The following is a 12963-nucleotide window of genomic DNA, read 5'->3' as shown; positions in this document are numbered from 1 at the left end:
CATCCACAGCATGGCATTCAAAGCTGTCTGCCCAGACCATCGTCTACTCCACAGAACTTTCTCTCTCCTACATCCCATACTCCCCACCTCTTCCTTTAATGATCGATGCACGGGATAAAATCCCTTACAAAAAAATATTGCTGTTTTGTGATTACTGAATAACTGCAATGTACTGCAGTTATACTGCACTGTAACAGCAGTTACACTTCAAAGTGTTGGATCCTGTGTTTTACATTATAGCCATTACCATATATATTATTGAATATTATCTGCTGTGGGCTTGTGTGGATGTATGTATGTGTTATGCAACATAGCTGACTTGAAACATTGTTAAAAGTGTCAGGGCCATGGGACTTTCTCATGATGGAAAAATACAGAGAAGCATGAAGACAGGAACTGTTCAAATGAGTTGGGAGGGGGGCACATTCAGAGCGGGTGTTGCGAGAACAAGCGGTCTTTTGTTAGATAACAGGAGCCAGGTGCGAGATAACGGTATGAGCGCATGGATGTTCTTTACAGCAACAGTTACATCTATCAACAGAAGCGCCAAGAGGCGGGGACCCGCCTGAGCGCCTGCAATAGGCTGAGCAAGTTTAAACCACGCCCAGTCTCTACTGTGATAGGCCAACAGATGAGTTGGAACTGTCTATCACAGTATAAAGAATACTGTTTACATACATCTTGTCAGTTCTCTGTTCTGCTCTGCATGGCATGACAGTGAGCCCGTATATACGAAAGTTGCATTTCCCATTTATTACTTAGCTAATAAAAAATGCATAGTATGAAATCGGTGACTCATTGTTATATTTATCCTGATACCAGATTTTAACTTACGCAACTCTAACAAATGTTACTGCAGTAAAAATAACGGTGTTCTTTTGGACGCAGTATTATTAGCATACTGTAGTTATACTGCATTTTAACTACAGTTATACTACAGTGTACTGCAGTTATACTGCACGCTGACTGCTTCCCTTTACTACTAGCATCCCACTCCCTTTTTGCTAAAGATCGAGGCCTTTTGCCCGGATCAAGAACTTGTCTTCCCTGTGGACCAGTGGGACCTGAATATCAAGGCCCTCTCTCCTCACTACCATCCTCTCCAATGAAATAAAATACCATTTCAAAAAATTGTCAAATGCGCCGAATACAACAGGTGTAGACTTTACAGTGAAATGCTTACTTACAAGCCCTTAACCAACTATGCAGTTTTAAGAAAATACCACAAAAAAGTAAGAGACAAGAATAACAAATAATTAAAGAGCAACAGCAAATAACAAAAGCGGGGCTATATACAGGGGGTACCGGTACAGACTCAATGTGTCAATGTGCGGGGGCACCGGTGTCGAGGTAATTATGTACATGTAGGTAGAGTTATTAAAGTGACTATGCATAGATAATAACAGAGGCTAGCAGCAGCATAGGGGGGGGCAATACAAATAGTCTGGGTAGCCATTTGATTAGCTGTTCAGGAGTCTTATGGCTTGGGGGTAGAAGCTGTTTAGAAGCCTCTTGTACCTAAACTTGATGCTCCGGTACCATTTACCGTGCTGTAAAATAATGAACAGTCTGTAGCTGGAGATTTTGACAATGTTTAGGGCCTTCCTCTGACACCGCCTGTTTATAGAGGTCCTGGATAGCAGGAAGCCCCAGTGATGTACTGGGCCGTACGCACTACCTCTGTAGTGCCTTGCGGTCGAAGGCCGAGCCGTTACCATACCAGGCAGTGATGCAACCCGTCAGGATTCTCTCAAAGGTGCAGCTGTAAAACCTTTGAGGATCTGAGGACACATACCAAGTCTTTTCAGACTCCTGGCGGGGAATAGGTTTTGTCATTCCCTCTTCACGACTTGGTCCAAGCATGAACTGTGCTTGGACCATGTTAGTTTGTTGGTGATGTGGACACCAAGGAACTTGAAGCTCTCAACCTACTCCACTACAGCACCGTTGATGAGAATGGGGATGTGCTCGGTCCTCCTTTTCCTGTAGTCCACAACCATCTCCTTTGTCTTGATCATGTTGAGTGAGAGGTTGTTGTCCTTGCACCTCACAGTCAGGTCTCTGACCTCCCCCCTATAGGCTGTCTCATCGTTGTCGACGATCAGGCCTACCACTGTTGTGTCATCAGCAAATGATAGTGTTGGAGCCGTGCCTGGCCATGCAGTCATGAGTGAACATGGAGTACAGGAGGGGACTGAGCACGCACCCTTGAGGGGCCCCCGTGTTGAGGATCATCGTAGCGGATGTGTTGTTACCTACCCTTACCACTTGGGGGCAGCCCATCAGGAAGTCCAGGATCCAGTTGCAGAGGGAGGTGTTTAGTCCCAGGGTCCTTAGCTTAATGATGAGCTTTGAGGGCACTATGTTGTTGAACGCTGAGCTGTAGTCAATGAAAAGCATTCTTATAGGTGTTCCTTTTGTCCAGGAGGGAAAGGGCAGTGAGGAGTGCAATAGAGATTGCATCATCTGTGGATCTGTTGGTGCAGTATGCAAATTGAGTGGGTCTAGGGTTTCTGGGATAATGGTGTTGATGTGAGCCATGACCAGTTTTTCAACGCATTTCATGGCTACAGATGTGAGTGCTACGGGTCTGTAGTCATTTAGGCAGGTTACCTCTGTGTTCTTGGACACAGGGACTATGGTGGTTTGCTTGAAACATGTTGCTATTACAGACTCAGACAGGGGGAAGTTGAAAATGCCAGTGAAGACATTTGCCAGTTGGTCAGCGCATGCTCGGAGTACACATCCTGGTAATCCATCTAGCCCAGCAGCCTTGTGAATGTTGACCTGTTTAAAGGTCTTACTCACATCGGCTGTGGAGAGCGTGATCACACAGTCGTCTGGAACAGCTGATGCTCTCATGCATGTTTCAGTGTTAATTGCCTCGAAGCGAGCATAGAAGTTATTTAGTTCGTCTGGTAGGCTCGTGTCACTGGGCAGCTCTCGGCTGTGCTTCCCTTTGGAGTCTGTAATAGTTTTCAAGCCCTGCCATATCCGACAAGCATCGGAGCCTGTGTGGTACAATTCGATCTGAGTCCTGTACTGATTCTTTGCCTGTTTAATGGTTCGTCGGAGGGCATAGCAGGATTTCTTATAAGCCTCCGGGTTAGAGTCCCGCTACTTGAAAGCGGCAGCTCTACCCTTTAGCTCAGTGCAAATGTTGCCTGTAATCCATGGCTTCTGGTTGGGGTATGTACGTACAGTCATTGTGGGGACAACGTCCTCAATGGACTTATTGATAAAGCCAGTGACTGATGTGGTGTACTCCTCAATGCCATCGGAAGAATCCCAGAACATTTCCAGTCTGTGCTAGCAAAACAGTCCTGTAGTTTAACATCTGCTTCATCTGACCACTTTTTTATTGACCGAGTCACTGGTGCGTCCTGTTTAATTTTTGCTTGTAAGCAGGAATCAGGAGAGTAGAGTTATGGTCAGATTTGCCAAATGGAGGGCGAGGGAGAGCTTTGTACGTATCTCTGTGTGTGGAGTAAAGGAATACCTAGGATAGGATAAAGCAATCCTTCTCACCCCCCCCCCCCTTAAATGATTTAGATGCACTATTGTAAAGTGGCTGTTCCACTGATGTCAGAAGGTGAATTCACCAATTTGTAAGTCGCTCTGGATAAGAGCGTCTGCTAAATGACTTAAATGTAAACGTAAATTAAGAGCGTCTGCTAAATGACTTAAATGTAAACGTAAATGTAAGGTGGTCTATAATTATTTCCCCCCCCCCACACACACATTTAACATTGTCACGCCCTGACCTTAGAGAGCTTTTTATGTCTCTATTTTGGCTTGATCAGGGTGTGATTTGGGTGGGCATTCTATGTTATTTTTTCTATGTTTTTGTATTTCTTTGATTTGGCAGGGTAGGGTTCTCAATCAGGGACAGCTGTCTATCGTTGTCTCTGATTGGGAACCATACTTAGGTAGCTTTTTCCCACATGTTTTTATTGGGGTAGTTGTTTTCTGTTTAGTGTTTTGCAATTGACTGGACTGTTTTGGTCACACTGAGATTTTTGCTTCAGTGGTCGGTTCAATAAGAAGGCATGAACACCTACCACGCTGCGCTTTGGTCTGATTCCTCCTCTTCTTCAGACAACGACTCACATGAGAAACATGCTGATAGAAATGAGGTAAAACTAATTTAAGTTTCCCTGCATTAAAGTCCCCAGCCACTAGTTTTCCTTTTTGCTTATGGCGGAATACAGCTCATTGAGCGCGGTCTTTGATCCAGCAACAGTGGTAAGTAGACGGCTATGAAAAATATAGATGACAACTCTCTCGGTAGATAGTGTGGTCTACAGCTGATCTTGAGGTACTCTACCTCAGGGGAGCAATATCTCAAGACATTATGGGTATTGTTTAGATTTTTTTTTTTTTTTTTTACCTTTACTTTACTAGGCAAGTCAGTTAAGAACAAATTCTTATTTTCAATGACGGCCTATGAACAGTGGGTTAACTGCCTGTTCAGGGGCAGAACGCCAGATTTTGTACCTTGTCAGCTCGGGGATTTGAACTTGCAACCTTTCGGTTACTAGTCCAATGCTCTAACCACTAGGCTACACTGCCTATGGGGGGGCACAATTTGCACTATATATGTACATATCAACTTCCATTTCCTCATACCCCTACACATCGACTTGGTACTGGTAGCTATGATTGCTCATTGTGTAATTATTCCTTGTTTATTTTTTTATTTTTTTGTATTCTGCATTGTTGTGAAAGGACAGTAAGTAAGCATTGTAACTGTTAGTCTACACCTTTTGTTTAGGAAGCATGTGACAATGGAAATGTATTTGATTATAAAGGGCATTTATAATGTTCATTTACACATTCAATTCATCAATCTATTTTATATTGGCAGATGCAATTGTCACTGAAAATATCAGTCATTCTTAGATGTTTTAGTCTGAGTACCAGTTTGTTTAGTTTATTCTACTCTTTGCCACTCCTGTCATGATAAACTTTAGCATAATGACATGGAGTTCAAGGTGTGGAATGTTAGATTAACAGACTGGTACCCATGCTGGCCATAGATGGTTAAGGTCATGATACTGATTGAATATTATGATAATTCTGGATGATTTAGACATATTTACTTTATTGATGTTTGTGTAATGGACTGCGAAAAGTAGAGAACAAAGATATTATATTCTACTGCATCGCGCCTGCTGCTTTTGGCAAGAACGTTTGGTCTGCAGACAGCAATACGTCATTTTACTGTTGTGGCGGCAGAACAGTGAAGCGACGAATGAGTCAGCAGAGTAGGCACTTCCTATACAATCAAAAGGGAAAACGAGATCTCTTAAAAAACAATCAAATCGATACTTTTTTACAAGCAAGGAAATGGCAGTTCCTGCTGTCCCGAATCTGCAATTGAACAAAACAGTAAGTCAAAACTCCCCCGAACGTAACATCCATATCGACGAAAGAGAATTGGAGAACATCACGAACAACGATGGAAACGGCACTCTCCCATTACATTCTCCGTGGACTTTTTGGCTTGATAGGTAAGCTCACCATTTTATCATTACGTGGACTTAATGGCGTTTCTTTCTATGCTTCCATGGGATGAGTTTGTCAACGAAATTGCATTTGCGATAGCTAGAAAGCCTTCTTGCCAAAACAAAGGAGTAGGCCTTGCAATCAGTTATGCGTAATAACGCCGCAGAAAGGCAAGATGACTACCATATTCATTATACATTATATGATTATTACACTTGACTATAAGTCTGTTTTCGCAATCACGATACATTGTTTCTTATTTCTCTGGTGATTTGATACCATGCGCACCATTAGAACATATTCTCAAACTCAGTCTTTGATTTATTTTAAAACTTCAGATCACTGCTTCACTGTATTTGTAAATATTATTGTATTATGGGAGGTGTACACATGACCTGCAGAAATTGGACTTTGTCTATTTTCATGAACACTGTGAGTGCTTGTATTGGGGCATAGTCTGTTAAGACGTTGGGTTGGAGAAAGCGCTTGGCCCTCTGATTTGTTGTAAACATATTTTTTTTTGAAACATCGGCCTTGTGGTGAAAGTGTTTATTTCCAATCTCAAGACTAAAAGTCAAATCATAGGCTGGTCTGTTTTTGTTTAGGCTATTGCCATCCATTGACACTTTAATGTGGGCAATTTTTCTCTGTCTTGGTTTCAATTTATTTATTTTTGTAATAAAATCATGTGCATTGTGATGGATTTCACAATAATGGCCATAGATTATAATTTTGCATATACAGATATTTCCTTTCAATGTGTTTTTATTGAAATTGTATATCCGTCAATGTACTGCTCTGGCCAAGAGAACGCAGACAATTTAAAGGGGGTCATTCTTGTTTACTGCTGGGCTAGAGTCCAGTGGAAAGGGGATTGACACCTGATCTCCGACCTGGCTGCTTTGAGCACAACCTCTTTTGGCTGAGTTATCTAGTAAGGCCTGTTTACAGAGTGGGAGGAAGACTTGCTATAGATACAAAACTAAACAGGTTATTTTAGGTCTGATTGCTAGATAAATTCGTTTAAATATTGATATTTTGTAGTGCTGAGCGATTCCAAGTTCGGTTTCGTTTTGGGATCTTTTTAGGACTGCTAGATAGATCATGCCAGATGCGGAGTTATACATTTGTTTAAATATTGATGTTGTGCTGAGTGATTACTAGGTCGTTTTGGATAAAATGGTCAGTTTTCGGTTTCGATAAATTTAAAAAATGCATTATGTGGGTTAAATGCTGTAACAACACAGAATAAACAAAGTGATGGTAATGACTGTCCATTTACTTTGACTTATTGGGCTCCTGAGTGGCGCAGCCGTCTAAGGCACTGCATCTAACTTGTTAGATCCATCCTATGTCTGTCATGTTTTTGGAATACGTGATCGTGTCGTCGCTGCTCGAACTGCTTCTTGTGCGCACGGAGTGCTAGTGCGCATGTGATGTTGGTCTGTACAAATCGGATGCAATCCGGATATAGACGGTTCATGAATCGACGTAGTCTAACATGAGTCTCCAGTTTTTATTATACCACGGTGCTTGGGCCCCACAGGCTTGCTTGGCAAGAACCAACGACAACAAGCAGCTGCATGCGCAATGTATTCTGATCATGTTATGATCATTGCAGATGATCTCGAGAACTGCCATCGGTCATCGAAAAACATTTCAGTTAATCGCTCAGCACTAATGTTTTGTTTATCTTTCCTCCAGATCTTTACCAGGAACAACGGCAGCAGAATGTGAATCAGGTCTGAAAAAAATCTACACTGTGCAAACAGTTCAGGTAAGGTTTGCGTGTTAGTTTAGTTGAGCGTTTTAAGATCTGCCTGCATCACATTATTATACATACACATGTACTGTACTCTGTTATGGCTTTGTGTTTTTCAACAATAATGCAGCAATAATATGAATTTGATAATCATGGTAAAGAACCTATTTTCCCTTGCATCTTTTTGAATAGAGCTTTTGGAGTGTGTACAACAATATACCTGGAGTGTCCAGCCTACCACTGAGATGTAGCTATCACCTAATGAGAGGGGAGAGAAGACCACTCTGGTGAGCCTAACTAACCTAATTCGTACATAAACACAAGTCTATGCATAATTATATGCCCTTTCATTTACTATTGTATTTTTTATCCAGGGAAGAAGAGAGTAATGCAAAGGGGGGAGTTTGGAAAATGAAAGTACCCAAAGAAAGCACTGTAAGTATGATACAAGTAATCTGTTATTTTTTAATAATTCATACAAATGTCATTTATCATGTTTTTTGAGGACATGTGTATAGTGTTGGTTATATACTCAATGTGTCTTCATTTCCCCAGCCTGCTGTATGGAAGGAGTTACTGCTGGCCACTATTGGGGAGCAATTTACTGATTATTGTGCTTCAGGTAAGAGTGTGAAGGGAGAGAGTACACCGTGTGCAGTGTTTTTCAGACTCCAACTGTGGGTTTTGGTTTACATGGTCTGTTGTCAACTTGTACAGTCATGTCTAAGGAGTCAGTCAACCATACAGAATAACTCTGTGAAATGCCATGCTCATCCAATGGTTTCTGGGCCTTCGGATGCCATCCTGTTCTACATTCCTCAGATTGTTCAGGTCCTGCGCTATGACAAGATGGGCTATGAGAGTGTACATCCAGTGGGTGGCCCAGAAGTCTCAGCTCTTGGCCTGCTAGTTCATCTGGAACATGAAGACTAACATCTACCTGAATGAGGAGGCACACCACAAAGACCCTGACATCAGGGATCTTTTGGGGGAGATGATTGAGGAGATAATAGGCTCTGTCTGGTGCAGTTAAATACTACCAGAGAGTTTGACTTCAACAAAATCACCAACGTATCCGCCATCAAGCTCACCCCAAAGGGAGATGAGAGGAAGAGGGCATGTCTCAAAGCTGTTTGACAAGGTCTAGCAAGGCTGCTACCTGCCCAGTAACCCAGAGGTCATTGTACTGGACATTGACTATGAGTCTAGAACACCCATACAGAGTGCTGCCAAGGCCCTGTACCTGGCTAAGTTTAAGGTGAAGTGTTGTGGGGTCAGTGAGCTGGAGAGGAAAGATCTGCGTTGTCAGACTGACTCCCAGGACGTGGAGCTGGGCGAAGACGTAACTTGCAGGATCGTCTGGCAGGTCACCATCTTTAAAGTAAGATGACTGCAGACAGGATGTGCTGGCTCTCCAGATCATTTGTCTAAGAACATCTTCCAACTGGTGGGACTGGACCTGTTTTTGTTTCCCTACAGAGTGGTGGCTACCGACCTTGGGTGTGGTGTGATCGAGTGTATCCCAGACTGTAAATCCCGTGACCAGATGGGCAGACAGACTTTGGGATGTATGAGTACTTCAGAAACCAGTATGAAGACGAGTCCACTCTAGCCTTCCAGAAGGCAAGGCATAACTTCATCCGTAATATGGCTGCTTACACCCTGCTGCTCTTACTGCTACAAATCAAAGGTGGACACAACAGAAACATCATGCAGGACAGCAAGGGACGGCTTATCCACATCAACTTTGGCTCATGTTTGAGAGTTCTCCTGGTGGTAACCTGGGCTGGGAGCCAGACATCAAGCTGACTGATGAGATGGTGGTGATCATGGGCGGCAAGATGGAGGTCATATCTTTCAAATGGTTTATGGAGGTGTGTTGGGGGGTACCTGGCTGTCAGGTCCAACATGGATGCAGTGGTGTCTCTAGTCACTCTGATGCTGGACACTGGACTACCATGCTTCAGAGGACAGACCATCAAACTGCCCAAACAGCAACTCAACCTCATGAGGTTGCTGCTTTCAAGGTCATCCAGATTTGCTTCCTCAGCAGCAGGAGCAAGACCTACGATATGCTTCAGTATTACCAGATCCCATACTAATGACCTGCTGCAGTATTATCACATATTGAAGACCTGAGACCTGTCTGATAGGAGTCCTTATTCTCTATATATGCAGTAACCTCTGCTTTAGACTGTCTGTAAAGTCAGAGGATGTCCTATATACAAAGTAATTATCCTCGGCTTGCTGACTATCCAGCAACTTGTGCACTTTATAGATCGTTGTATTTCACCCACCTAATTGGACCCTGATCAAGAGCTGTTATACTAGAGAAATCACATGGACCAGTCACACAACCTCTATCTAACTGAACTCTAATACAATCAGCAAATCTCACAGTCATCAATGTATTGATGCAATCACATACTAAGTGTGTGTGTCCAGTAGTCAAAATCGATGAGTAGATCTTCTCTCTGGGGACATTTCTAATGGTGACGCAGTGACATCTGTCTTGAGTCAATCACATACTGTGTGTGTAGCTGCTCCAATGGAGTTGGGTCCAATTCAGAATAAACCAGTGTTTTGTTTACTTACTAACCTTCTAACTCTGCATGTCTCACAACCAGACCTTCTAGTAGTAATGTCTTGTATGGATTTAGTAGTGTGAGATTCTGTTTGGAGACTTTCTTTCTGCACAAAGAAATATTTAATTTGCCTTCAACCCTGTACTTCAATCTCCTGGATTTGCTTTTAGTATGAATGGTTGCATCACCGCCAGGTATGGCAACTGCTCGACATCTGACCATAAGGCGCTACAGAGGGTAGTCCGTACGGCCCAGTACATCACTGGGGCCAAGCTTCCTGCCATCCAGGACCTCTGTACTAGGCGGTGTCAGAGGAAGTCCCAAAGAATAGTCAGACTCCAGTCACCCAAGTCATAGCCTGTTCTTTCTGCTACTGCACGGCAAGTGGTACCGGAGTGCTAAGTCTAGGACCAAAAGGCTCCTTAACAGCATCTACCCCCAAGACGTAAGACTGAACAAATAATCAAATGGCCACTCGGACTATTTGATTTAGTGTCTTTACACTGCTGCTACTCGCTGTTTATTATCTATGCATAGTCACTTTACCCCTACCTACATGTAAAAATTACCATGACTAACCTGTACCCCCACACATTGATTCTGTTACGCCCTGTATATAGCCTAGTTATTGTTATTTTATTGTTACTTTTTATTCTTTTTACTTTAGTTTATTTGGTAAATATTTTCTTAACTCTTTCTTGAACTGCATTGTTGGGTAAGGGCTTGTAAGTAAACATTTCACGGTAACACCTGTTGTATTCCGCGCATGTTACAAATAAAGTTTGATTTGGTGGTAGTGGTGACGAAGACCCCAAAAGCAATTTCTCTAAACCTTGGCACAAACAGAAGGGTAGTATTAAATGACAACTACACTCCTCTGATGTAATGCTAGATGTTATCATCTTAATGTGTGACAACAGATGAGATTGCTGTGAGTTGCGTTTCAGAAACCCTGTTGTTATGCTGTATATCAACTTTCAGGCTTTATGAAGATGCTTTACTTGATTGTTTGTAAAGAGAAGTAATCTTACATCTGTCTATCATTTTATATTAGATGTTATGTATTTTTGTTCTGAATGGATATGTTATTATTAATAATTATTTTACTAGGATGTATAAGATGAAATACCCTACATGTATTACAGTGTGTTTGTAATATAATGTAGTCGTCTATCGGTTAAGCGCATTGGGCCAGTAACTAAAAGGTTGCTGGTTCGAATGCCTGAGCTGACTAGGTGAAAATACTGATGTGCCCTTGAGACATGTATTCTTATCCGGAGTGACTTAGAGGAGAAATTAAGGTTCTGCTAAATGACTAAATGTAAAGTTGTAAAAGGTATTACAGCTTTACAATATTCCATTGTAAAATTGTACTTCAAAATACTGAAGGGTATTGATGTGTTTATCTGAAGAAAAAGAAATCTCTGGTTATGTTTCAGAGGATGAGGTGGTTGGTGTTAGTGTCAGCGTTCGAGACAGAGAAGATGTTGTTCAAGTCTGGAATGGAAATGCCTTTTTTGCTAACGAAGCAAACATCCTAGGAAGGATCTATGAACTTCTTCCACAGATAACTTTTAAAGCAGTATTTTATAAGCGTGAGTACTTTCAATCTTGTATGACATGATAAAAACAAGAGTAGAGTACGTGCTAGTTCACTCCATCAAAACAATGTTACTCTTCCCTTACTATAAATGAGCCTATTGATAACTCGTGAGATTAATGTGTTTGTTTCTATTTCAGCACATGAGGAGCACCATGCCTTCGAAGGAGGTCGCCCGAGACATTAGCAAGCTTTGCACATTTGACACTTTGTTGTTTTTGGTCTTGGAAATTGACTGAATCTTCTGAGCTTTACTGTCTTTCATGAATGTGTTATACAATTACTTCAATTTGGGCAGACAAATGTCATAGCTGGGCTTCATTTTAGGATGAATGATACATGTTCCTTAGTGTTAGTTTTTTATACAAAGATATTTAGCTAAACCACACTTTATCTCAACAGTGCACTTTTACCAGAGCCTTTTAGTTTTCACAGTTTCCTGATCTTACATTGAATTTACATTGTTCCCTGAGTCTAGAATGAATGGAGAGTATTTTCCTCAAGCCAGTATTATTCATACAGTTTTATGTGAAAATTGTTGCACATTCAAATGTTTTATTTATTTGTTTTTTGGGGTTTGTAGTTTATTTTTGGCGGGGGGGATCTTAACTGTTACTGGTTGTTAAATTTTACAAAAACTAAATCACCACTCTGCGTGTTACCAGATAAATGCTATAGTTTAGTTTACCCTGAGTGTTTTGGTAATCACCAGTGGGTCATTGTACAAACACACTCAATTGTTGTTTCCGAAATGCACAACAAGCCTTTTTAATTTTTACTGTAATGAACAGGATTACTAAGCAAGGAATCTAGACTACGCCTAGATAGGTATCAATTTTCTGAAGAATATCAATTGCACATGTCAATTGGTTCATTCTAATTTTTTTCTTCACTTTTGTGTTTATTACATTTCATGAATATTGTTCTCATTTAAGTCCTACAAACTAAAAGAACCATTTTGAAATTCAAAAAACGATATGATGTATGAACTTTGCTTTGGGTTGAATGAATACTTATCTTTACCAAAGACCTTTCTAACCCTCTCTCTCTCTCTGTCGTGTGTGTGCAAAAGCATGCATGTGTGTGTGCATGCTCCCTGCCAAGCTTTTTAAGTTTTGTAACCTGTTGGTTGTAATTGTCATCAGATGCGGTCTCTGTAGTTGATTGATTGAGCTTCTCTGTGACTCAGGTCATCCATGTTCAAACACTAAGCACATTCATTAGGGATGTTTTTGTTGAAAGAAACAAATAATTGAACATAATGTAGCTGGACTTTCTGGCAGTTTTTACTATAGTGCCCAGTCAAGGTGAGATCTCAGCTGATTGTTAATCTTTGGAATGGTGCCTTGTTTTCCAAGGGTTTCAGTCTTGAAAGTTGTTTATTTTTAACATTGAACCAGTCAAAATGTAAAATCAATATTTTTGCCGATAGATTTTGAAATGTTGGAAAAATGAAATGCTAAACAATCATGCCTTGTTTATCTATGGTCTCTGGTGCTGTTTTTTGT

The 12963-nt window shown here is 41.3% G+C and overlaps 1 protein-coding gene across 1 annotated transcript; it reads left to right on the top strand.

The window, feature by feature from the left end:
* The first annotated feature begins 5213 nt into the window (after window positions 1-5213).
* LOC135504263 (eukaryotic translation initiation factor 4E type 3-like) lies at window positions 5214-12934 on the top strand. Its single transcript, XM_064922655.1, has 7 exons — window positions 5214-5513; window positions 7213-7285; window positions 7463-7557; window positions 7645-7705; window positions 7826-7892; window positions 11295-11450; window positions 11596-12934. Exons 1-7 carry the CDS (start codon window positions 5350-5352, stop codon window positions 11640-11642), a joined length of 663 nt encoding a protein of 220 aa, XP_064778727.1. The 5' UTR covers window positions 5214-5349; the 3' UTR covers window positions 11643-12934.
* The last annotated feature ends 29 nt before the right edge of the window (window positions 12935-12963 follow it).

The sequence above is a fragment of the Oncorhynchus masou genome, chromosome 18 (genome assembly GCF_036934945.1).
Source record: "Oncorhynchus masou masou isolate Uvic2021 chromosome 18, UVic_Omas_1.1, whole genome shotgun sequence".
NCBI classification, from domain to species: domain Eukaryota; kingdom Metazoa; phylum Chordata; class Actinopteri; order Salmoniformes; family Salmonidae; genus Oncorhynchus; species Oncorhynchus masou.
Note: the sequence above shows the minus strand (reverse complement) of the source record. Positions and strands in the feature narration are given on the sequence as shown.